Raw genomic sequence first — 25,774 nt, 5'->3', positions numbered from 1 at the left:
CGTGCCGGACGCCGGTGTGAACATATACCACCTGCTCCTGTAGTGTCCAGGCCCGCGCCGCAGGGTTCCCGGAGCTGCCATTATCGAGACTCTCTTGCCTATTGCCCTACGGCTTTAATCCTTCGAGTGAAGGAGAAAAATAGTACCCTAAAGACAGGCAGCTCCTAGGCACCAGCACAGGAAATAAGCAATGGGGTGGGGTCCTTTGCTCGCGCCGAAATTCAAAGGAATAAATAGTTCCGGCGCGGGTGTTGAGAACGGTGTGGCGGCGATTGTAGACGCTATGGTGAAGTTCGCTTTGTAGCACCCGCGGCTAGAGACTTGGCCTGCTCCCCTCCTTTGTGAACCGGAGGAGCTTTTGGAGTGCGTCAAACCCTGGCCTGAGGCAGCGGTGAGGCATCTACCTGAGCGCGGCCGGTTGGGCCCGGCCAGGCTTCCTGGCGAGAGGCGGGAGGCGGGAGGCGGGGCTGCGGGGAGGACGGCTAGTGGCAAAGAGGGACCTCAGGTGACCGTAGGAATAAAGGCTAGTTACTATTCGGCCTTTGAGTAGGGCAGAGAGCTGTAGACAGGCCTGGAGAAGCTAGGTCACAGCCTGAGTAAAAGCTAGAAGTTGGAGAATATGAGATACATCTCATCTCTCTAGTAAATACTTAAATGCCTTCCCCTCCTCCCGCGGTCAAGCACAATTCGGGGATGCCATGATGGACGTAGGTGAAGATCCTACAGGAATTATAGACAGATAATGACCGTCTAATACCAGCTTTAAGTACCATGAAGGAAAAGCCGAGTGAAGGAATGTGGAGAAGTGACAGAGGGATGTCCGGGAGGACTCCAGTAAGGTGACATTTTGAGCAAAGACGTGAGTGCAGTAGAGAGTAAGCTGTGCCAGTATCAGAGAAAAGCACGTTATGGGCAAAGAGAATGGGATATGAAATAATCCGTAGTCTTTGCTAGCTAGAGTATGGTAAAAGTAGAAGGCAAACCTGGAAAAACGGGTAAGAGAAATAGCTAAGACTTCCCAGTTGAATGGTTTAATTTCCGGACAGTGGCTAACTCTGGTATATTTTTGAGTAAATGAAAGATGTCTACATCAGACGAGATAGCTTGTCAAGTGGTTGTTTTATTTCTATCGCCCTCTTATTCCTGTTTTTGCCTCTCGTGTTCATTATGATTGTAGGTTTACATTCCACTTAGATGGTGTTATTTCTGTTTCGCACAGAACTGGTTTGTGGCCTGTTTGATTCCTGTCAGAGGTTTGCTGACGCAAGACAGTATCGAAAATGCATATTAAGTCAATTGTACTAGAGGGATTCAAGTCCTATGCTCAGAGGACTGAAGTCAATGGTTTTGACCCCCTCTTCAATGCTATCACTGGTTTAAATGGCAGTGGGAAATCCAACATATTGGACTCCATCTGCTTTTTGCTGGGCATTTCCAACCTGTCTCAGGTAAAGTGTAAACTTTCTCATTTGTGTGAATTTTAAGTTTGGCAGGAGAATCCTTACTGGACTTTGGAGATTTACCAATATTCTCTTCATTTGTGTTTTTATACATTTTGTAAATTACACCTCACTGCAACCTTTTAAGGAAAGTAATATTACTCCTTTAGATGAGAAAATAGACACTTAGAGAGGTTGCCTAAGGTTCATCCTTTTAAGATGTTTAGAAGTAACAGTGTCTCAAAACTCAGGCATTCTGACTTTAAAGTGGTCTCGTTCCAGAGTATTTTCATCCCTGTGTAATGAATGATGCCTTTCCAAATCCTATTCATGGATTGGATGACTAGTGAAAATCATGGGCACTGTCTTTGTATCTTGCAAAGTAACTTTTTGTCAAAAAACGAATAGGAAACAATTCAGAATTGAAAGGGTTCTGTAGAGAAAAATGTCCACTGCAGGTTGTTGCCTCTTTTCCTTGTTTTTCCTGCCAGAGGATGCAGCTGCCTATCCTTGTCTACTTAATGGACACAATATTGGTGGGTTTTCCAAAAGCAAGGGATCCGTTTTTAGTGCTGCTTTGTATATAGGGAATTTTGTAATTGATAAACTTTTCATCCTTTATTTTAGGTTCGGGCTTCTAATTTACAAGATTTAGTTTACAAAAATGGGCAGGCTGGTATTACCAAAGCCTCGGTGTCAATTACTTTTGATAATTCTGATAAAAAGCAAAGTCCTTTAGGATTTGAGGTTCATGATGAAATCACAGTAACAAGGCAGGTGAGTGGCGATTAAACATTTGGGTATCTTAAGAAGTTTTATGTCTGGTGTGTTTTTTGGCCTATGCCTTTGCATAAAGTGCTAGAGGAAGTTGATGTGCAAAATTGGTGCATTAAATTCTGGCTGGATTCCTTAAGAATATTTTCCTTATATTAAAATTTTGATCATGGACATTCTATCACTAAGAGGATTGAAAGAGAGCTGAAAAGTTATTCATCCAATATAAGCACTCAACTATGCTGAAATCTTAAACCATACTTGAATCTTCTCTGGCTGTTCTTGAACACCTGCGTACCTGAGATCTTGAAGTCTTCTGAGATAACCCATTTTGGTTTTGGATAGGTCTTATTAGAAAGTTATTCCTATAAATTTTGTCATAGTCTGCTGTCTTAAAATTTTATACATTGATTCTTGCCCTTTTGAGAGCACCAAGAGCAAATCTAACTTATTCCCTGTTTCAGTGTTTAAGTGATCTGCAAGTATACGAATTTCAGTTCTAAGTGAAATCTTGCCAGGTCTTTTTCTAGTTCCTTCACTTGCCTAATTATACCAAGTATGCTCCAGTTTACTTCCTTGCCCTCCATTTATCTGTCTATCTTTCTATTTCTTTTAATGGCACCTTAGATTGAGTGTATTGGGATTGGTCTATTTAGAGTTATTATTTCATTTTAGATATTCTACTTTTATTTTTCCCATAGAGCACTGGAGTGTTGATAATACATTGTGGATTCATATTAGATTTACTTGAAACCACTAAATTTTTTTTAGGTGTGTTATTAATATAGTCAGGCAGTGTTTTCAGCTTGTCAAGGTTTTAAATGTTGTCAGCTCCCATAAACTGTCCATCTTTGCATTATGTCACTTACAGATTTTCTCCTCTATTTTAATGAACGCTTCTGGTTAAGAAAAAAAAAAAGGCCAACTAGGTTGGGACAGAAATGATCTATGCCATTAGGCATCCATCAAATATTTACCCTCTAGGAATTGTCACTAAGTCTCATACTAATCCACCCAATTGTTCCTGTCCTCATTCAGGCCATAAACCTGTATCTTCACCAAAGTTTTGCCTTAAAGTTCTTGTCAGAGAGGTCTCTTCAAATACGTTAAAATATTAACTACCAACATAGTAATCCTGTCAGGAAAAGAAATGAACTAACATTTATTCAATATTAATTAAGTGCTTGATGTACATTGGGTGTTCTTGAATGTACTGGGATGCACAGTTAGAAGAATGAGAAACAGAGCTTGTCTTTAAGGACCTCAATCTGGTAGATGAGATGGTCGTACCCAATCAACGACAATTTAAGTGTGATAGCAGAATATGGTGTCTGGCACGACTTAATGAAACCATACTGAAGCTCCATGATTACCCTTTCTTTTAAGCAGTCACAAATCATCTCTTTATTAATAGCTTTTTGAATCTTGTCACGAGTTAATGTCAAGCTACTTTGTCTGACTTCTATTCCCACTATAAAGTAGAGAAAGTTATCCTCTGTAGAAAAATAACAAAGAAGGTAACTAGGAAAGGAAAGTATGTTTTACATATGCTTGGAAACATAAAGCTAGAAGTTACCTGAGAGACCGAGTCCGGTGCATGGCAGAGTAAAAGGCTTGTGTGTAATTACATAACTAGTTAGCAGAAGTACTTGCATTAGACACTAGTTGTCCTGACTCAGTGATTTTGGCCATGTCATACTTGTTGGACTATGAAGAATTGTTTTGTTTACTGCTAGTCGGACAGAACAAATAAATGTAAGCTAATATACTTAGTAATTTATCACAGCCCAAGGTGTGCATGTACACTAATACTTAAAATATTGCTTTCTTTTTTAGGTGGTTATTGGTGGTAGAAATAAATATTTAATCAATGGAGTAAATGCCAACAACACCAGAGTACAGGATCTCTTCTGTTCTGTTGGCCTTAATGTTAACAACCCTCACTTTCTCATCATGCAGGTATTCTGTTTGAGGTCTTTATATCTCTTTCATAATAGTTTTGACATTTTTTACTTTAAAGTAATTACAATAGAAGGACCTTATTTTTGGATTTTATACTTTCTATTTACTATTGTGCTGTGTCTGGCCATCTGTTAAGAAATGTGGTTTACTTACTTGCACTGATATATTCTATATTATGGGCCTTTGAATTCTCTAGAATCTTTAGAATTAGATTTCCTTGACTTTTTATTTTGTCACTCAAAGAACAATACATGTTAACTGTACAAAAATTGTCATAATATATCATTTTAAATTATTGGATTAATGCCTCTTAATATTACAAGTATAAAAGTTTGCATAATTTTCTTATTTAGAGACTTACACAAATGAGGGGTAAAGGCTGATTTTATCTTACATTTACATTATTTCATTTGACTCATCCAGCTATCCTTTGAGAGAATTACAGTAAAGTCAATGGGAGCATGTCAGTGGGACCAAAATAAAAATATTTCTACTACATCAGAGCTTCAAAGCTGAAAATTTACTTTAAGTGAATCTACATTCTAGTAATAGATTCTCTGAGACTTAAGTGTGCAGGTGTTTTACTTGTTTTTGATAATGAATGAATTTAATGGTTTTCTGGCATTGATAGGAAAAATTTTATTCTATTTGAGACCTAGAAGTATGTTATCTGTTTTGTGAAATTATCCTGGAGGGTTATCATTCAAACAAATTTTAAAAGTTTATCAATTATGCTAAAATTTCTTCTTATATTTATGTGTTTTAAAATTGAATATTTCTACCTATTAATGTTAACTGTTTCAGAAACATGGTCCTTGTTAACTTTGTATCATTTAATGGATTATTTTATTAGTATCATTTCCTAACTTGCCTAATTTGTATCACTGTTGAGTGAGAAAGTGAATAGCAAAGTTCCAAAATTCTAGAATTGTAGAAGAAAGACCCCCAAAGATTGGTATATTGAGACACAGTAGTTTCAATCTAGATAAACATGAATGCCAGTACAATCTAGATAAACATGAATGCCAGTACAGATAAACATTTTCTGTAATTTGTTATCTTAGCAAGTTTGCCATTTTATTTTCAGGGCCGAATTACGAAAGTATTGAATATGAAACCTCCAGAGGTAAGAGTACTATTTATGGACATTAAAAATAGTAGGTATAGATGTTATTTTAATCTTCCAGAGAGTCCATTTAAAAATATATTTTCTATTAACATTTTTGGAAACATTGTTTATTTAGGAATGATTAGTAAAGACAGTTGTATGTTTGTGTAATATTTGGCACTATGCCCAAATATTAAAATCGATTTTGATTGTATAAAGGAGTCTTACTCAACTGGTGTTTGTCAGAATTCATTCCTACAGAAAAAGCCTACAGGATAAGATTTGTGTGAAATTACTGTATTTTTATGATTCCTTTGGGCCAAATTTTGCTAAGATGTTTAGTGAGGTCAGGGCAAAAATGATATACTTAATGTAAATTCCAGTGGGACACTCTCTTGGATACTAAACATTAATAAAATTGTCATTCCAGATTTTATCCATGATAGAAGAAGCAGCTGGAACCAGGATGTATGAATACAAAAAAATAGCTGCACAGAAAACTATAGAAAAAAAGGAGGCAAAGCTGAAAGAAATTAAGACGGTAATTGAATTCATATAAAACATTTTTGGAGAAGAATGTAAATTTGGGTTAAGAGTTTTTGCTGTAAAGAGGGAAGAATTTTTTTTTCTTGGTTCAGTTTTCCATAGTCATCCATGCTACTTCTCTTCCAAATAAATTTTAATGGTACTTTATATACTGAAAATACTGATTTTCCTTTATTTTCCAGATACTTGAAGAAGAGATCACTCCAACCATTCAAAAATTAAAAGAGGTATATTCTGTATATGTGAGGATAATCAATTAGAATGTCTTTCGAAAGTCAGTGATGTATCCAAAGTTATACACATAGTGATACTATTTCTCAGGGATTTTTTTCTGCAATGAGTTAAATAATTAGAGTTGGCACTCTATAGGCTCAGCCTTTTGCTTGCAGAAGATACGTACTTATCTACTAAGTCATAAGATATTGGAGAGTAATTTTTATAGTTTCAGAAAATGGTATGTCAAATTTTAATACTTCATAGAAGTATTAATTAGGATTGACTGGAACAACAGTTGTTAAAGATAATGGCACTCTTAGAAACCCTCATTGATAGAGTGGAAATTTCCAGGGTAAGAGGGACTGTCAGTATAATTATTGCTGTCAAGGTATTTTGTAAGTGGAAGGTATAAAAACAGAGAATTGAGTTTGCTTTGTAATCTTTGCAGCTCCTAACATCAAAAACTATGGCGCTATTTTGTGAAAGAATGCATTTATAAACTGCATTTTTTTTTTTTCTTGAGATAAGTCTCACTCTGTTGCCCAGGCTGGAGTTCAGTGACATGATCACAGTTCACTGCAGCCTCCACCTCCCAGGCTCAAGGGATCCTCTCACCTTAGCCTCCCGAGTAGCTGGGACTATAGATGCATGCCACCACTGCCTGCTAATTTTATATTTTTTTTGTAGAGACAGGTTTCTCCTTGTTGCTTAGGCTGGTCTTGAACTCCTGGGCTCAAGTGATCCACCCACCTCGGCCTCTCAAAGTGCTGGGATTATAGGAGTGAGCCACTGTGCCCATCCAAACAATGTTGTTTTTAAAGATATCCATTTAGGAATTTATTAAATGCTTACTGAAATTTGGTACTACTCAAAGCTGTCTTGTGAATCCATATAGTAGTGTAGATTTTACTGGAAAAAGTGTAATCTTGAAGGTACTCTTTTTGTGTGCATGATTTAGTAGAAACACTACATCAGGAATTTAAACTTAGGTCCTAGACTTGATTTGGCGCAATTTCTATCTAAATCTAACAATGTGGACAGATCATTTAATCATTCTAAATTTGTTTTTTATGTGTAAATTAGGATTTTAGTTGTGACTTTGTCTTGACCCAATAGGTCCTTATGGGAATCAAGTTTAGTAATAATGTGAGCAAATGCTTGTAGTAGTTAGTGCTTAAAAGAATGGGTAGGCATCTAATACTACAGAATTTATTCAATAATGTATCATTGGTGGGTGTGTAAGTTGTCTTTAATCGACTAATTAACACTAGCTTACGAACCTTATGTCCACATTTCTTTGTTAAGTTCAACTGTCCAATTACATGTTAAAAGAAATAGTCAAGTAAGATTCACTAGAGATGGTATAATGCTATCTAAAAATCCTGACTTCTAATATTATGTAAAGTTTTCTCCATTTTAAAATGCTATAATTGTTTCATACAGGATGAAATCTGTTATGTAATGAGAAATTTGATACATGTTGCATAATTGATTTTTTTTTTTTTTAATACAATTTTGAGTTATTCTTTTTTCGTGACTTCCTTTTCAGGAAAGATCTTCCTACTTGGAGTACCAAAAAGTAATGAGAGAAATAGAACATTTGAGTCGTTTGTATATTGCTTATCAGTTTTTACTGGCTGAAGATACCAAAGCACGCTCAGCTGAGGAGTTAAAAGAAATGCAAGATAAAGTTATAAAGCTTCAGGAAGAATTGTGTGAGAGTGATAAAAAAATAAAAGCACTTAATCATGAAATAGAAGAATTGGAAAAAAGAAAAGATAAGGTCTGGACATATGTGTTAGAATGGATAATATGCTCTGAAAAAAGTATAGTAACTATTTAGGATTCACTGGGCATTGTCTTCCATATTGATTTGTTAATCTTGCCATAAGATAGTGAAATAACTTATAAAAAAGTGTTTATTTGATACAGAACTCATACAAGAAAATGACAACATGAACAAATTTTACATAAGTGATTGAATTGGCTGCATTTTATTACAGGAAATAGGAGGTATACTTCGATCTTTAGAAGATGCTCTTGCGGAGGCTCAGCGAGTTAATACTAAATCTCAAAGTGCATTTGATCTCAAGAAGAAAAATCTGGCATGTGAAGAAAGCAAACACAAAGAGCTGGAAAAAAATATGGTTGAGGTAAGTGAGCTTAATATGCCTCTAGTGTACATTTATCTAGTCCATGAATATTTAGTGAGTGTCTACTTGGAGGTAAGTATAGTTTTCTGGGCTAGGGTTACAACTTGATCAATGGTCAAAAGTCCTTGCCTTGTGGGTCTTCATTCCATTGAGGGAAATAATAATAAAGAAAATAAATAAAACATATAACATGTTATATAGTGATAACTAATGCGGAGAAAAAGTAAAGCAGGGCAGGGGATTAAGAGTGTAGGGGGAAAAGGGTACAATTTGGGATTTTAAATTGGGTAGCCATTGAAGTAAGGTGGAGAATAGGAAGAACAGGTTTCATAAGCTTAAGAAATATAGTATGAATGTAATAGGCTTGAGGAGCCTGTTAGACATCTTGAGAAGTGATGTTGATTAGGTACTTAAATATATGAATATTGAATCTCAGCAAACATACAGATTTGGAGGGATCATCAATGTACAGGTGTTACTTAAATCCATGAGACTAGATAAAATTATCAAGACTGTAAGTTTATATAGGAGGTTTGGAGCCCTGGGATATTTTCACTGTTATTGTTGGAATATCTTAACATTCAAAAGAGATTGAGTAGTGTGAGGAAAATTAGGCCAGTAAGTTGTTCTGGAGTTCAGGTAAAAAAGATGTTTCAAGGAGAAGTGGCCATGAGTGCCTGATTGGATTGTGTTTATACTCCCACAGAATGAGGGCAGAAAAAATTAAAAGTGAATATAGATAAGTTTTTGAGAAGTTTTCTGAAAGAAGGATAAATAGGGAGCTAACTGGAGGGTAATACAGAAGAGTTTTTTGACTTGATTTTACATGGGATAAATAAATTCTTCATTGGCAGAAAAGATCCAGTAGAAAAGGCATCATTTATGATTCATAAGAGAGTGATGGGAGAGTTGTTAAAATAGGGCCCCTTAGTAGCCGAAAATAGGATAGGAACTAGTGTATAATTAGAGGAGGTCGCATTTGCAAGAACTAGAAATAGGTTATCCATAGTAACAGAAGAGTTGAGTATATAGTCTCACATGTACGTAGATGAGTAGGTATGTTTTTGGAGCTTATGGTACTTCTTTTGAGGGTGATTCTGTTCTTCCAGTGAAGATACACATTTGCGTTTTCACTGGAAAAAAATTAACTTTGTCAAAATAATTTCTTTATTTGCTGTCTTAGATATTTTTGCAGAGAAATACAGTTGTTGAATTAAGAAACTGGAGGAAAATTTAGACAAATTTTGAAGCAGTATGAATGATGTAGCAGTCTGTGTTGTGGCGTCCAACACTTGAAACCAGTTCATCCATTACTTTTTTTTTAAGTGAGGTTTGTCAAGCTCTAAACATATGGACCTGCCTTGGTTTGGGTTCATTTTTCCTTAGTCTTGTCATGTCCTTAAGCTTCACACACTGATGCTGCTTGCTCCTTTTTCATCCTTTTCTATATTCTGTTTCTGTATTCCTATTTCTCCACATCCTCTGCAGCATCTGTTGTCTCCTGATTTTTTAATGATTGCCATTCTAACTGGCATGAAATGGTATCTCAATGTGGTTTGATTTGCATTTCTCTAATGACCAGTGATGATGAGCTTTTTTTCATGTTTGCTGGCTGCATAAATGTCTTCTTTTGAGAAATTGTCTGTTCATATCCTTTGCCCACTTTCTGATGCGTTTTTTTTTTTTTTCTTGTAAATTTGTTTAGGTTCTTTGTAGATTCTGGATATTAGCCTTTTGTCAGATGGGTAGATTGCAAAAGTTTTTTCCCATTCTGTTGGTTGCCGGGTCACTCTAATGATAGTTTTTTTTTTTTTTTTTTTTTGCTGTGCAAAGCTCTTAGTTTAAATTAGATTCCATTGGTCTATTTTGGCTTTTGTTGTCATTGCTTTTGGTGTTTTAGTCATGAAGTCTTTGACCATGCCTATGTCCTGAATGGTATTGCCTAGGTTTTCTAATAGGATTTTTATGGTGTTATGTTTAAATCTTTAATCCATCTGGAGTTAATTTTTGTATAAAGTGTAAGGAAGGGGTCCAGTTTCTGCTCTGCACAAGGCTAGCTAGTTATACCGACACCATTTATTAAATAAGGAATCCTTTCCCCATTGCTTGTTTTTATCAGGTTTGTCAAAGATTAGATGGTTGTAGATGTGTGGCATTACTTCTGAGGCCTCTGTTCTGTTCCATTGGTCTATATCTCTGTTTTGGTACCAATACCATGCTGTTTTGATTACTGTAGCCTTATAGTATAGTTTGAAGTCAGGTAGCATGATGCCTCCAGCTTTGTTTTTTTTTGCTTAGGATTGTCTTGGCTATGTGGGCTCTTTTTTGGTTTCATAAGAAGTTTAAGGTGGTTTTTTTCCAGTTATATGAAGAAAGTGAGTGGTAGCTTGATGGGGATAGCGTTGAATCTATTAATTACTTTGGATAGTGTATGGCCATTTTCATGATACTGAGTCTTCACAAAGGGGATTTTTTTTTAACATTCCAGTCACTCATTTGCCCTTCTCCTGACCAGATGGCTAGGCTTTTTGCAGTAGTCTGTGAGTTGGTAAAATGTAGCAAGATACGGTGATGGGATGGCCCGAATGGACATCACCACTGCATATAGTTTGGCCCATTGTGCATAATGTCCATGTTCAGTCTCAGTCAAAAGATGACCATTTATTGACCTGATGCTGGTTACAGTCAAGAGGATCCCCCGGTTTTGATGGAACTTGGAGTAAACCGTGCCATGCCATTGGTAGGCACATCTCAGAATCTTAGGACCCAGGGAGCCAGAGGAGAAGCCAAAGCATCCCCTGTTGGTTGTTTGGACCTTTCTAATAAGCTAGCCATTTTTTCCTGAAGCCTACTGGTACCCTGTCGTTCCAACTTGGCTTGATTTCAAATGTACCATTTCCGTTTGATAATCGAGCTCTTTTGAGCCTGCCCCAATTCATTGATAGGGTTTATAAGCACCCAATTAAGAATGGGCAGTTTAAGTCACAGAGTCGCATGTAGTGCTCAGGCCTTAAGACACACAGTCTCCACCAGTGCACAATAGCAAGCAAGAAGTTATCATTCCAAAGGGTTATATCAGGTGGCTGCCTCAAGCAACTTAGAAGTTCAGCTTCTGAGAGGCTAGGTTTCCCCAGTGACAATTTTCTGTTGCCATAGACTTCAGTCAGCATGCATAGAGATTGTGGACATGTATCATTGCATCAGGCTAACAGGGTATAAATGTTTCAAAAGCAGCATCAAGGCCACCACTTTAAATTATCTTCCACGGCCTGCTACTGCAAAGTGCCCTGTTCAAAGTTGGCGGCTTTGTTGGGCACCTGGATTAAAGGGGGCCAAAAAAAGACACCCACTTGGGTAACATGCTGTGTTTAGTACCCAAGAGACCTACTAGTTGTGGGGCTTCATTTTTATTATTGAGTGCCACCAGCACCAACAGTTTTTGTTTGACTATATCTGGGATACTTCTTTGGCGTAGTGTCCATGTGACCTTGGCATTCAGCCTGTGACCTTCCAGTTTTAGTCTTCATGCCCCACAGGCCTTTCTGACCAGCCAGACTAGGCCATTGTGACATTCTTATCTATAGTGGGTTTTAATTAAAAAAGTAATGTCTTATTCTCCACTTGGTATGCAGTACTGCTTTTATTGAGTAACATATGAGGTCTTGAGTAACAGGTGGCAGGCCGATGTGGATATGCGCCACTGGTATAGCTCAAATTCTTAGCTGCGAGGAGCATACCTCCTCAGGTGGTGATGATGTTCTGCATTACAGGCAACCAGACTATCCCTATCCATACTCATTGGTGGGAACTGTGGTCACCAAAGTGACACAGATTATCCTGCTCACAAGCAGATAAGCATAGTGAGTCATTACATTTGCCTGAAGCCCTCCCATGGTCATCAGCTTAATTTTTCCCTAGGAAAACGAAATATGTCCTGTAGGCTCCAATATCCAAGAACTCCAGAAAAGCATAATTTCATTTCTTTTTCTCATCTTGATAGGAGTATAGGGCCATCTCTGGTGGGGACCTGGAGACCTTGGTCCCGCTCTAAACTATGCCACTTAGCCATTTGGATCCACAGAGTCCCTTTATAAAAGAAACACTTCAACCAGGCTGGAAGAGCCTTCCCTGACCTTTCTGTATACCTGTCCTCTAGCTAGTGAGCCTCCTTTTCTATGAAGGCCTGCATTGTATGTGTTGGTTCTCTCAAATGCCTCAGGGACTGTCTGTTCTCTTAGGATCCATGTGACTACCCACTTCCTGAGCTCTCTGGCCCTGGGAATGAGCAATTACATGTGTCCAGTAACCAGGAATCATGTGCTGAGCTTCCCCATTTCTCTTTTTTTTCTCTGCCTCAATCCGTGCAGCTAGCTCATTCATTGAGGGGGTCATCTGTATTCCATTTATTATGCTGCCTCCTCCATAAAACTTCCAGCTGCATATCCAAACCCCTCAACCCTTCAGGGTGACATGCAGGGAAGGGAAAGCATGAAGCCATTCCAGCTTCATCAATAAGCCATGATTCTGTCAGAACAGATCCTACTAACTGCACTGATGATGTGAAACAATTTCACTATGCACTAGTTACCAACTTGTTGGTATTAATAGAACTCATTCGTACAGCACAAGTTATATATTGGCAGATTTACTTCTTACAGATCGGCAGTAATAGACAGTAGGAGCTTAGGTTTCATGGTAGGCCAACCCACAAGGGTTGGATGGAGTTTCATCTGTATGTTCCCCATACAGCTGAGGGATCCCAGAAAGCAGCTTGCCCTGTGTTTATACCCCTGGCTGTAAACCCAGACATCATTGACTGGTTGACATGAGTTCCTGAGCTAAAGCATGAAAGGACATGCATGTTTCTAGGAGGGAACTGAAATAGAATATGGATTATACAGGCCATTCCCTCTATCAGAGTGTTGCATTTTCTAGCGCATTCTACAGTTGTTTTTGAGAACTACAACTGAGAAAGGGAAAACAAAGTTAGTCTAAGGACACCCAAGTAATTGTCTAACAAAATCTAGATTTCTTTGTCCAGCTACTCAGTTAACATTTTTACCTGGCTGACTTTTAAAAAGTGTAAAACTTAACATATCCAGAATAGATTTAGGAATTTTCCTCACCTATCTAAACCCACCTGAGTTATAGAATTTTCCTCATGTCGGTAAATGTTACCACTATTTACCTAATTGTAAATTAGGTAAATTCTGACCTAATTTAGGCCAGAGTCCTAGAGTCCTTCTGGATTCTTGCCTTTCTCTAAATATTTAGATCCACTCCATCAACAAATTCTGTTGACTTTAAAAGTATAATCAGCATACTGCTACTTTTTGTTACCTCCATTACTGCCAACCTCATTCATGCCATCACTTATCATGAGGGTAGCTATAATAATGTTACTCTAAGTTGCCCTACTGTTTTCTTCTTGCCACTCTATAGTCTGTTTTTTACAGTAGCTAAAATATAAGTTGAATCACATCACTCCTGTGCTTAAAATCCTTTGGTGGTTTCAGAATTACATGTACACTGTATGATGCTTGGATAATATGGGTTTGAACTGCATGGATCGACTTATTGGCAGATTTTTCTCAAATATTTTGGAAAATTATTTGGAGGTCTGCAGCAATTTGAAAAAAACTTGCAGACAAATATCACATTGCCTAGAAATATCAAAAAAATAAAAAGTATGTCATAAATACACAAAATATATTTAGGCACTAGTCTTATTTTATCATTTACTACCATAAAATATGCAAAAATCTGTTACTAAAAGTTAAAATTTATCAAAACTTACACAAACCCCATATTTGGCACTATTTGCAGTTGAGAGAAATGTAAACAAATGTAAGAATGCAGGGTTTTTTTGTTTGTTTGTTTGTTTTTTGAGATAGTCTCGTTCTGTTGCCTAGGCCGGAGTGCAGTGTTGCAATCTTGGCTCACTGCAACGTCCACCTCCTGGGTTCAAGTGATTCTCCTGCCTAAGCCTCCCAAGTAACTGAGATTACAGGTGCATGCCACCACGCCTGGCTAATTTTTTTGTACTTTTAGTAGAGATGGGGTTTCACCATGTTAGCCAGGATGGTTTTTATCTCCTGACCTTGTGATCTGCCCGCCTCAGCCTACCAAAGTGCTGGGATTACAGGCGTGAGCCACCACACCTGGCCAAGATGCAGTATTAAATGATAACTGCATAAAACTAATAGAACATACCGCACTACTGTAATAATTTTGTAGCTACCTCCTATTGCTGTTGTGTGAGCTCAAGTAAGCTCAGTATGACATTAATCATTTACTTCTTAATGGTTCATGTTTCCAGTAAGTTGCAGAGCTCAGTGGAAAGTGATCTCTTGTGGTTCTCACGTATTTTTCATCATGGATGAAAAATGCCATAAACCTGAATAACATGAGATCCATATGAAGTGCCACTAGTGATACTGAAAATGCTCCCAAAAAGCAGAGAGAAGTCAGGATGCTACAAGAAAAAGTTGAGTTGCTTGATAATGTACCATAGATTGAGGTCTGCAGCTATGGTTGCCTGCCTTTTCAGACAGATGATTTATCTTGTAAACAGATGATGTAAACTGACGACGTCAATAAATACTCTACAGTACTGTATCTTCCTTATGCTTTTCTTAACAGTTTCTTTTCTCTAGCTTACTTTATTGTAAGAATACAGTATTTATTGTAGCATACAAAATATGGGTTAATTGTGTTATTGGTAAGGCTTTGGTTAACAGTGGGCTATTCTTAAGTTTTTGGGAAAATCAAAAGTATATGTGATTTTCGACTGCATGGGAGGTTTGTATTCCAACTCCCATGTTGTTTAAGAATCAACTATATAATTAAATCAAAGTCTTTACCATGGCCTGCAAGGTGCTTCATGATACGACTCTTGGCTCCTTAACCATTTACTCACTGTGCTCCTAGCCCAGTTCCTCAAACACATTCCTCAGGACTTGTCAGGTGTACTGCCCCACATGTATTTGCACAGTCACTTCTCTCACTTCATCCAGTCTTCTGCTCAAATGGCATCTCCAAGGCCTTCTCTTATTCTTCTTAAGGTAATAGTTCCTATCACTGTATTCCCCTACCTTGCTTTATTTATTTGTTTACTATGTCTTTCTTGAATATCTGCTCCCTTAGGACAGCGACTCAGTCTGTGTCTTTAATGTCTTAGAACAGGGCATGCTATATATAAGTGCCTAATAAATATTTGATGAATCATGAACTAATCAAGTGGGCCAGGATTTCTTGTCACTTTAATTGTAAATAAGATTGCTAAATTTTCTTTTTTGAGTGCTGGTATCTTGCAGCATCAGATATCTGGTTAATATTACTTAAAAGATGTTACATGATAGTAATACTTTTTGTAAAACTAATGCTCAAATTTTATGGCTCTTGACAGTTAATATTTTCATATACATGCTCTTAATCCTAAAATCTCTACTTTTGAGCTTAGTGTAGGATGTCTGTTATTTGTTTTACAGCTTTAGAAATTTCATTTTTAGTTCTTTCAAGTGATTTGTTTAAATCTGCAATTATTTTTTAGCCCAGTGTCTCATGGATTTAATATGTAACATGGAATGAAAATATTTCAGGTAGTATAAGAGTTTCATTTATTCTAAAAACAAAGTGAATTTCAAAATGATAATTCAGTATTTATAAAGTTATGATGGTTAAATTATGCTTATTCCAAATTGCTATGGAATTTGATTACATAAGGGTATATGCGTATAAGGAAGTGAAATATAATGTTTTTCAATTTGAAACTCTTCCTGAAGGACTCTAAAACTTTAGCAGCAAAGGAAAAAGAGGTTAAAAAGATAACAGATGGACTGCATGCCCTTCAAGAGGCAAGTAATAAAGATGCTGAAGCTTTGGCTGCTGCACAGCAGCACTTCAATGCTGTTTCCGCTGGCCTGTCCAGTAATGAAGATGGAGCAGAAGCAACTCTTGCTGGTCAAATGATGGCCTGTAAAAATGATATAAGTAAAGCTCAGACAGAAGCCAAACAGGTAAATATAGACATTAAGCACTATGTGATTGCTTTTTTTCCCCCAAGAAGTTTCTTTTCACATTATGCTTTGGCAGTTGTTACATAATGTTGAAAATAATGTCAAGGAACTTGTTTACTTTAATCTGCAACTCTATTGCCTAAGACAGCAAAATTCAAATATGGTGATTGCTAAATATTGGTGACGTTAATTTGTTAAGATGCTGAACAACATAAATTACCTTAATTCAGTATGTAAGTGCTTTGTTCTGTTTGCAGCACTGTGTGGAATTTTAGAGATTAATCATTTATTCTTGTCTTTTTTTGGCTATTTTTATTTTTTATTGATATCATAATGTTGAAGTCTTAAGCTTTAACAGGAAAATAGGATTGTCCTTCCCATTGCTTTGCCTATCATACCTAGTTCTTAAAACCTTGCTTCTGAAACTTTACATTTTTCTAGGAAGTATCTCTACCTCACATTTATCCACATTCTAGTCTTTGATCTTCCTACTCTGATTTTATAATCTTAAAAGTCTTGTCAGTCTGTTATGTTTCTCAGATTTTACATAGTAGTGCAACTTAAAGTCCTATGAACACAAGAATTTTGCTAACAGAAAAAAATACACGTACACAGGCACATCATTGTTTTCTTTTTAATGGAATACACGGATTTTAAAATATAGACACACAGATGTGTGTGATTATGCATTAATCCACTGGTTTTTCTCTATATATTTGCAAGTTTTTCATTCAGACATGACAGAGATGGTGGTCACAAATTTATAAGAACTCCAACGGTAGAAAATCTTTAAAATACTCTCAGTCTGTCTATTATTTTATAAGGGAACTGGGAAAAATGTATCATACAGTTTTGGAGGACACCCCCATCTAGGGTTTAGAATACTAGTTCATAGTTTTAAGAAGCAGTGCTCAGTTGTATAAGTTTTTGAAGGTCTGACACATTTAAATAGTTCTAGCATTTAAATATCAAGGGTTGTAGCATTTAATTATCAGACTGTCAGGATTTAAATTTCTCTGTCAATTTAACTTCCATTTCTCTACAATCATATCTTATTACCCAATTCATTTTTCTTACTGTTATTAAACAACACTCACAAATATATACAAATACAAATATGAACAACTAAGTGGAAGGGAAAGGAACTAGAGTTGTGATTTCTAGCTTTCTATTAATTTAACCAGCTACTGACAGTTATTTGATAGAATCTTTCAATTTTAATGTCATTTCTTATAAATATTAAAAATATGGACTTAAATTTCACATTTTTTAACAACATATTAATCATACATTAGTTTATACTTTGAGTAGTTTTTGAGGAGAAAATACTGGGAAATGACTAATCTTTTGAAATACTAATCCAGGAGACCAAACAATTAAATTTTTAAGGCTAAGTTCTCTTAGTAAACCAATCTGAATCTTTGGCTATTTAATTACTAGCAGTGTCTGCGTCATACATCCTATAGTCTGTTCCATTTTTCTGTCACAGGCTCAGATGAAGTTGAAGCATGCTCAGCAGGAATTAAAGAATAAACAAGCTGAAGTTAAGAAGATGGATAGTGGCTACAGAAAGGATCAAGAAGCTTTAGAAGCTGTAAAAAGACTTAAAGAAAAACTGGAAGCCGAAATGAAAAAGCTAAATTATGAAGGTTTGCCTTTAAAAACATATTTTTTTATAAAAAGCTAATTTAAATAAAGAACACAAGCAAGTAGGAAACATTGTTACCCTATTAATGAGCATTAGTATAAGAAGTGTTTGTAAATATAGTAAAAAAAAATCTAATTGTAAAACAACTCCTGAATTTTTGAGAACTCAGTATTGAGAATTTCCTGCTTCAATCATTTGAAAGCTCAAAAATGTCTTTTGTGTATTTCTACATTAGTAGGCATTCAATTTGTACGCTAGTTTTTGGAATGAAAATTGTGTTATTTGCTGTTGGAAAAAATGTCTTTTTGACACTGGATAGAAATTGGAAGGTTCAGCATGCTTAATACTTACCAGAAATTTGTATTTTTTGCATGCTTTGGAAATAGTGATGATATTTTCCTTAAAACAGTATACTGTGAATTTTTAAAACTTGGTTTTAATTTATTATAATTTATCTTTCAGAAAATAAAGAAGAAAGCCTTTTGGAAAAGCGCAGGCAGCTATCTCGTGATATTAGTAGATTGAAAGAAACATATGAAGCTCTATTAGCCAGATTTCCCAATCTTCGATTTGCATACAAGTAAGAGATTAAAGCCTTGAATTTTAATATAGTAATAATCAAGACTTCTTTTTTTTTTTTTTTGAGACAGTGTCTCACTCTGTAATCAAGACATTTTTAGTTAAGCTGGAAGCAGTCTGAAAATGTCGACACCAAGATTTTTTTATGAAACTTGTTGTAAACTGCTTTTCTGTCATTGGTATTTTTCCTTTAAACATTTGTTGAAACAAATTCTTGTGAAATTTAATGGCTAATGATGCCACCAAACGTAAAATCAAAATGAGGGGAACTGAATCTTAGTTCAGAATGTCTTTAAAGTTATTCTGTCATTAATGTTAAATATCCACGTTTTCATCTTAGAATTTGTTTTGGTATGTGGGTTTTGTATGGAATATTTACAGTAATCACATATTACAGGTATTAGAACATCAGAGTTGTTCTTAGTACATTGAAACATAATGAAATATCTATTGATTGATTTAAAAACAACAGCTGGTTAGTCATTTGGGATATTTTAAAATTTTTGGTTGTTAAAACCATGTGCTGATTCTGCTTTCATTTCAGTTTAATATATTGTCCAAAAGAGCTTTTGATGAATAAAGTATAACTTTTTCTACTTTCTTATCTAAGATTAATTTTTATCAACTTTTCTATATCAGGGATCCAGAGAAGAATTGGAATAGAAATTGTGTGAAAGGACTTGTGGCTTCTCTGATTAGTGTGAAAGATACTTCTGCAACCACAGCTTTAGAATTAGTGGCTGGGGAACGACTCTACAATGTTGTTGTAGACACAGAAGTAAGTTGATTTTAATTTTTAAACATTTAAAATTTGGTTAGCTTGAAAAGTCATGTGCTGCTAAAAGAATTACTCTATTGATGTTTTAAGGCCTCCCCTAAGGTGACACATTTTTAGGGTAAAACTGTTTGGTTCATAACCTTTTGATAACTATTCCATAGGAAGTCTCATGCTTACTCAGGAACTCAGAATGCATATTACAGTCTTAGACTTTTGGGGTCTCTTTGCTGTATAAGTTGAATATATTTATAAAATAATCTGGGAATAAATGACCTCTTTTTAATGTCAATCTTCCCATCAAGGTAACATTCTACATTTCAATTCTGACTTTTTATCCTTCTTTAAAATGCTGTTACTCTTTCCTGTCAGTGCTATATAGTCATTGCCAAATTTACTTTTTAAAAAATTTATATTCTGTATGTTTAAAATGTATAACAAGCCTGGGTACGGTAGGTCACACCTGTAATCCCAGCACTTTGGGAGGCTGAACTGGATAGATCATTTGAGCCCAGGAGTTTCAGACCAGCCTGGGCAACATGGCAAAACCCCATCTCTACTGAAAATAACAAAAGTTAGCCAGGCACGGTGACATGCACCTTTAGACCCAGCAGCTCTGGAGGCTGAGGCACAAGAATTGATTGAACCTGGGAGGTGGAGGTTGTGGTAAGCTGAGACCTGCATTCCAGCCTGGGCAACAGAGCAAGACTGTGTCTCAAAAAAAAAAAAAAAGTACAAGATGTTTTGATACATATACATAGTAAAATGATTACTCTAGTCCAGCATATTAACATAGCCATTCACCTTTGTGAGAGCACCTAAAGTTTACTCTTAGCAAATTTTCAGTATACAGTATTATTAATTAGTCTTCATGCTATACATTACATCTCTAAATAGGCAGATTTATTTATCTTAACTGCAAATAGGTACCCTTTGATCTATGACCTACTTCTACCCATTTTCTTTCCTTCTCCATCCCTAATAACCACTATTCTACTCTTATTTGTTTGACTTTTTTTTTTTTTTAAAGATTCCATGTATAAATGAGGTCATACAGTACTTTTTTTCTTTGTCTGATTATGTCACTTGGCATCATGTCCTCTGGGTTTATTCATGTTGTCACAAATGGCAGTATCTCCTTTCTCAAGGCCAAATGATATTCCATTGCATATGTAATCTTAACTTTGATGGTTTGGGATAAATGGCACTAAACATTTATTTATTATAGACTACTAAACTTTTATTCTTTTACTTTTCTGTCATCTTTAACATGTATTTTTTAAACTTCAAATGTGTGTCTTAGGTTACTGGTAAAAAGCTACTAGAAAGAGGGGAACTGAAACGCCGATACACTATAATTCCACTCAATAAAATTTCAGCCAGATGTATTGCACCAGAAACTCTGAGAGTTGCTCAGAATCTTGTAAGTCTTATTTTGTCTAGTTTATGTTTAATCTTTTTTTTTTTATTTAAGTTAGAAGGCATTAATTTTGAGGGACATAATCATATGAAGAACCACAAAATTAAAAAAAAAATGGGTTGGCTTGTGCAATTAGGTAACGAGAGAATAGAAATGTTGAAAGACTTGAACTTCCTTTGATACTTCAAAGTGTGATATTAGAATGTCCTTTTTAAATCTTAAGTCACATGACTATCAGGTGATGGTGAAAATTACACTTCTGTTTCTTAAATAGTTAGAATTGAGCTTCTAGATAAATATCTAAGTTTTTGGATTTTGTTTCTTTTTATGATGTCAGGCACACTTAAACTGCCCACAGTGACAGCCATTTTGGAAGGCCTTCATTAGTATTGCAATGATGCTTCTTTATTAGAGTTCTTCTAGATTTCTGTTCAGCCTGTGTAAGTACATAGCACATGACCAGGATCCCATTCAACTGCTGACGTTGATCTGAAGTGACATGCTTGCTAGTAAGAAAATAGATTAGTACAAGGAAATACATTTGAAAGTTATTGTAGTTGTGTAATATTGTAAAAACATGAAGTCAGTCATAACATTCAACTGTAATGAGAATTTTTTATTGAGTAGATATTCCAAGTACATGAGTTGAAGACATTTCTATGAAACTTAGAAATACACTTGTAACTAACTGAATATCATATCCTTAGTGACATTCAGAAGATTTCAATGAAAATGATTTCAAAATACAGTTGTGTTGATATATATACTATCGGGAGAGGGAGGATGAGCGCTGTAATTGAAAGGTGGTGTTTTTGGTTGGCATTTCCTTTACTTGAAAAATCACCATTAAGTAAGTCAAGAAGGCTCAGGAAGTTAATTCAGCCATACGTCAAGTCCCAGCGTTAGAGGAAAATTGGGATTTCAAGTAACAGCAAAAATACTTTGCCTCAGATCCCTGAGCCAGATCTATTTAATGGTAGCTGCCACATCAAAGAACAATATGGAACATGTGTTACATAGAGCTGCTTTCATTGTGATTGCCACTGCTGATACTAAGCTCTAAAAGAGATGCTTAGTTTTTCTAAAATGATGGGCAGAGGTAGCCTCTATAGACAAAGGCTAAGAAGAAGCATTGTGATCGAAATAGAGGGTTGAGGGATTTTTTAAATTACTTTTACTCTCTCAATTATTAGTTGTGTTTTTATTTCTATAACTGGCAGACCACTGCTTTAGCATGTTTCATTTGTATGAAAATATATTTGTTGTGAAACCAAATTACTGATTATTGAAACAACATTTTCATATGGTTGTGTTGATCTGGGAATTACAGGTTAAGCACCCCAAGTCCAAAAATCTGAACTCTGAAATTTTCTAAAATTCAAAACTATGACACCCAAAAAATGCTCATTGGAGCATTTTGGATTTTGGATTTAGAATGCTCAACCAGTGTAATATAAATAGACCAAAATCTGAAAACTGAAACACTTCTGGTTCTAAGCATTTAGGATAAAGGATACTCAACCTGTACTATACTTTAATTAAGGAAGTTCTGTCCAGTCAATTTTGGATTTAGACACATGGTAATGGCTCCTTACTGACAGAAACTTTCATAATGTCTGGTACTAGCTATTAATAAATATTTTACTTAGCAATAGATCTTTCAGTATGTAAACCTGCATTTTTCCTGAAACTTTTGAGTGTTACATAGCTTTTTAGAAAGTTCAGAAATAATTTTAATGCTAGGTAAGTATTAAGTTTCTGTTACAGCAGTTCTTACTGGTTTATAAGATAATATTTGAAAGGAAAAGAAGTAGTATGTACTGTGGCATATCTGTTGCTGTCCCACAGGTTGGCCCTGACAACGTTCATGTGGCTCTTTCCCTGGTTGAATATAAACCAGAACTTCAGAAAGCAATGGAGTTTGTCTTTGGAACAACATTTGTTTGTGACAATATGGATAATGCCAAAAAAGTGGCCTTTGATAAAAGGATAATGACTAGAACTGTAACTCTTGGAGGTGATGTGTTTGATCCTCATGGGACATTGAGTGGAGGTAAGTTTTATATCCTTTTGTCCTCACAATTCTATGTGGTAAACAGGAAGAGGCTTTTTAAAAGTACATATTTAGCCTAACTACCCACTTCTTCAGGAAACACATTAACTTCTCATTTGTGTGTTTGCCAGTGCTGCTATTGCTCCTCTCAAAAGAAAAACAAAAAATTAAATCTGCCCATTAAGTGATACCTTAATGCCCTAAAGGAATTCTTAGACAGTGATCGTATTCTTCTTCTAATATTTGCCACACTGAGTTTGCAGATCTTTGTCAAGACAATAGAATAAGAAACACTGAATAATATTTAACTGTATACCAAACAGTATTCTACAGTTGTGCTAATACAGTAATCACTAGCCACTAGTCACTGTTTACATTTAATCAAGTTAAATAAATTTCCTTGGTTGTATTAGTCACATTTCAAGAGCCCATAACCACACATGGTTAATGGGTAATTAGACAATGTAGATATAGAACATGTCTATTATTCTATAAAGCCCTATTCTTTGGGCTTTAAAGAAGAATTAATTTAATTCTTAGTAACAACAATGAGGTAGGCATATTATCATCCCCAATATACAGTTGCAGAAACGAAGATACAGAGTGGTTCAATAACTCACTACTGGATGGCAGAGCTCAGAATTTGAATCCCAGCAGTCTGATTTCAGAGTTTGTGTTTTTAACCCAGTAGACAGTATAAAGCCACTTGAGGTATCAAGTGACTAAATGTTTTTTTAGGCCAAGAAAACGAGCCAATTCAATGAATTCCAAGATCAGGTATCAGGTTCTCCAGTACACAGTCAAATGACTAGTATCTGCAAATGGAAGATAAAAAGAGACTAATTGTTTTTCAGTATCTACAAGAGAAGAAACTTTTTAGATTTTGTTGATTCCAGATGCTTTTGAAGTTTTTACTGAGAGGATAGGAAATAAGTAACCCCGTATTTTAATTACAGAGTGTTTAAACATCATTTCTAATTGACCTTAGCATTCTTCCATCAAACCTGCGGCGTTTGTCAACATGATACCTCACCTGTCACTGCCAGATAATTATAGTTGCGTAATGTGAAGTCAGTTTATTTTGCTTGCTCCACTGTATCAGAACTTAGATCAGGTTATTACATGGTAAAAAACAGCCCCCAAATCTTAGCTTACAACAAAGTTATTCCATGTTTATGCTGCATCTACTGTAGATCAGTTGCCTTTCTGCTCAGTGCTGTTCTCATTCTGGGACTCAGTCTGAAGAAAAAGTAGTCCCTGTCTTGAACATACTTCTCTCATGGCTAACGGAAAGTAAATGGTGAATTATGTACTGCCTCCCAAAGCTTACTTTCAGAAGAGACACATTTCCTCATTTCATTGGCCAGAGCAAATCACATAGCCAACTCCATTGTCAGTAGGGTGGAGGATTGGCCCAGTAGACAAGTGGTTATCTTGAATAAATAATATCTACTACAACTTCTTGGATCTATTATCAGTTCTCTGTGTTCTAAGGTTCAGGTGATGGAATGAATTCCATGGCTTCATAAGCTCACTGAAATATTTACTGTTGAATCATTTTGAGTATAATTCTCTTAGAAGACTTTTTATTGTTTAGTGTATACCTGGTAACTTAATGTGCAGGACATGTTTCAATTTGCCTCTATCAGGTGCTCGATCCCAGGCAGCTTCTATTTTAACCAAGTTTCAAGAACTCAAAGATGTTCAGGATGAACTGAGAATCAAAGAGAATGAGCTGCAGGCTCTAGAGGAGGAATTAGCAGGTCTTAAAAACACTGCTGAGAAGTAAGAACTGTATATAATTTTGTTGTTGTTGTTAAAGATTTGCATAGTAGATGATGACAGGAAATTTATTTCAAGAAATACAGCTTCTGACTTTTCTCATATTTTTGGTTTTCAAAATATTTGATTAAATTTTGAGTTGATAATTTACTAGTTATTCATCTATTTTTTCTAAGAGAGATGTCTTTGTTATGAAATTAACAAGATCTATTTAAGCGAAATTAAAAAAAAAATCAATGAAATATTCCATTCCATTCCAAATGCTGAGAAATATACTAGCATTTGGCTAGGGTTGGTGGAGAAACCCTTAGATACTCTGGGGTCTGATACCAGTGAATACTTGATTTCTTGATTTGACATTAATATGATACAGTATAGTATTGATCAGGTGCCCACAGTAAGTTTAATAGCATTGTGGCTGTTCTACGTGTATTAAGGATCTGCTAGGTTGTCTAGTGAGCAGGTAAACAAGTTCATGTTGAATATCAGCACTAAAACTTTAGTGTTTCCTTTCAGTATTTCTTCTGTGTAGGTATGGATAAGATATATGTATATACTTTTCAACATCACTTCTATTTTTGTATAATAGAGGTATAGGCGTATTTTTGTTTTTTCATTATTGGGATCATGCTAATGTAACCCTTTTGCGTCACTCAGTAAACATTTATTGAGTTCCTCCTGTGTGCCACATACTCTTCTAGGGGCTGGGGATCAGATAAATATCTCTGCCTTCATCTAGTTTTTTATTGTTGGAGAAACAGACAATAAAAAAAGATAAATTTGTAAAACCTGTTAGCTAGTTCTAAGAAAAATGTAAATCAGGAAAGGAGATAGAACTATCTAGGGCAAAATTTCATGTTGAAATTTTATATTGGGTGGCCAAGAAAAGCCTCACGGAGGACATAATTGTTGAGTAAACATTACGAAAGAGTGAGTGACTGGCTCTGTGGTTATCTCGGAGTATAGTCCACACTTGAATTAAAAGCTTCATGAGTTATAAAAGCTACAAACTTAACAAAGTGCATTGTTTGAAAGTTTCGCTAGGCCTGGTGGTGCATACCTGTAATCCCAGCACTTTGGGAGGCTGAGGTGGGTGGATCACTTGAGCTTCAGTAGTTCAAGACCAGCCTGGGCAACATGGAGAAACCATGTCTCTGTAAAAAATATTAAAAAGTTAACCAGGTGTGGTGGCATGTGCTTGTGGTCTCAGCTTTTCAGGAGGCTGAGGTGGATGGATTGCTGGAGCCCTGCAGTTCGAGGTTGCAGTGACCTGAAATTGTGCCACTGCACTCCATCTTTGG

General features: G+C 35.8%; 1 protein-coding gene across 1 annotated transcript in view; it reads left to right on the top strand.

Moving 5' to 3' along the window:
* The first annotated feature begins 227 nt into the window (after positions 1 to 227).
* SMC2 (structural maintenance of chromosomes 2) overlaps positions 228 to 25,774 on the top strand; it is a 44,676-nt gene continuing 19,129 nt past the window's right edge. The window contains exons 1-16 of the mRNA XM_012439148.2: positions 228 to 391; positions 1,220 to 1,448; positions 2,067 to 2,216; positions 4,050 to 4,172; positions 5,263 to 5,301; positions 5,714 to 5,824; positions 6,012 to 6,056; positions 7,595 to 7,828; positions 8,049 to 8,198; positions 15,983 to 16,216; positions 17,706 to 17,865; positions 18,327 to 18,444; positions 19,083 to 19,221; positions 20,522 to 20,641; positions 22,487 to 22,691; positions 24,341 to 24,476. Of these exons, the coding sequence (XP_012294571.1) occupies positions 1,281 to 1,448; positions 2,067 to 2,216; positions 4,050 to 4,172; positions 5,263 to 5,301; positions 5,714 to 5,824; positions 6,012 to 6,056; positions 7,595 to 7,828; positions 8,049 to 8,198; positions 15,983 to 16,216; positions 17,706 to 17,865; positions 18,327 to 18,444; positions 19,083 to 19,221; positions 20,522 to 20,641; positions 22,487 to 22,691; positions 24,341 to 24,476 (2,132 nt within the window). The 5' untranslated portion in view covers positions 228 to 391; positions 1,220 to 1,280. The remainder of the gene's footprint in view (positions 392 to 1,219; positions 1,449 to 2,066; positions 2,217 to 4,049; positions 4,173 to 5,262; positions 5,302 to 5,713; positions 5,825 to 6,011; positions 6,057 to 7,594; positions 7,829 to 8,048; positions 8,199 to 15,982; positions 16,217 to 17,705; positions 17,866 to 18,326; positions 18,445 to 19,082; positions 19,222 to 20,521; positions 20,642 to 22,486; positions 22,692 to 24,340; positions 24,477 to 25,774) is intronic.

Source organism: Aotus nancymaae, unplaced genomic scaffold, assembly GCF_030222135.1.
Source record: "Aotus nancymaae isolate 86718 unplaced genomic scaffold, 86718_ANA_hifiasm-v0.15.2.pri h1tg000003l, whole genome shotgun sequence".
NCBI lineage: Eukaryota > Metazoa > Chordata > Mammalia > Primates > Aotidae > Aotus > Aotus nancymaae.
This window is presented reverse-complemented; position numbering and strand designations above follow the sequence as displayed.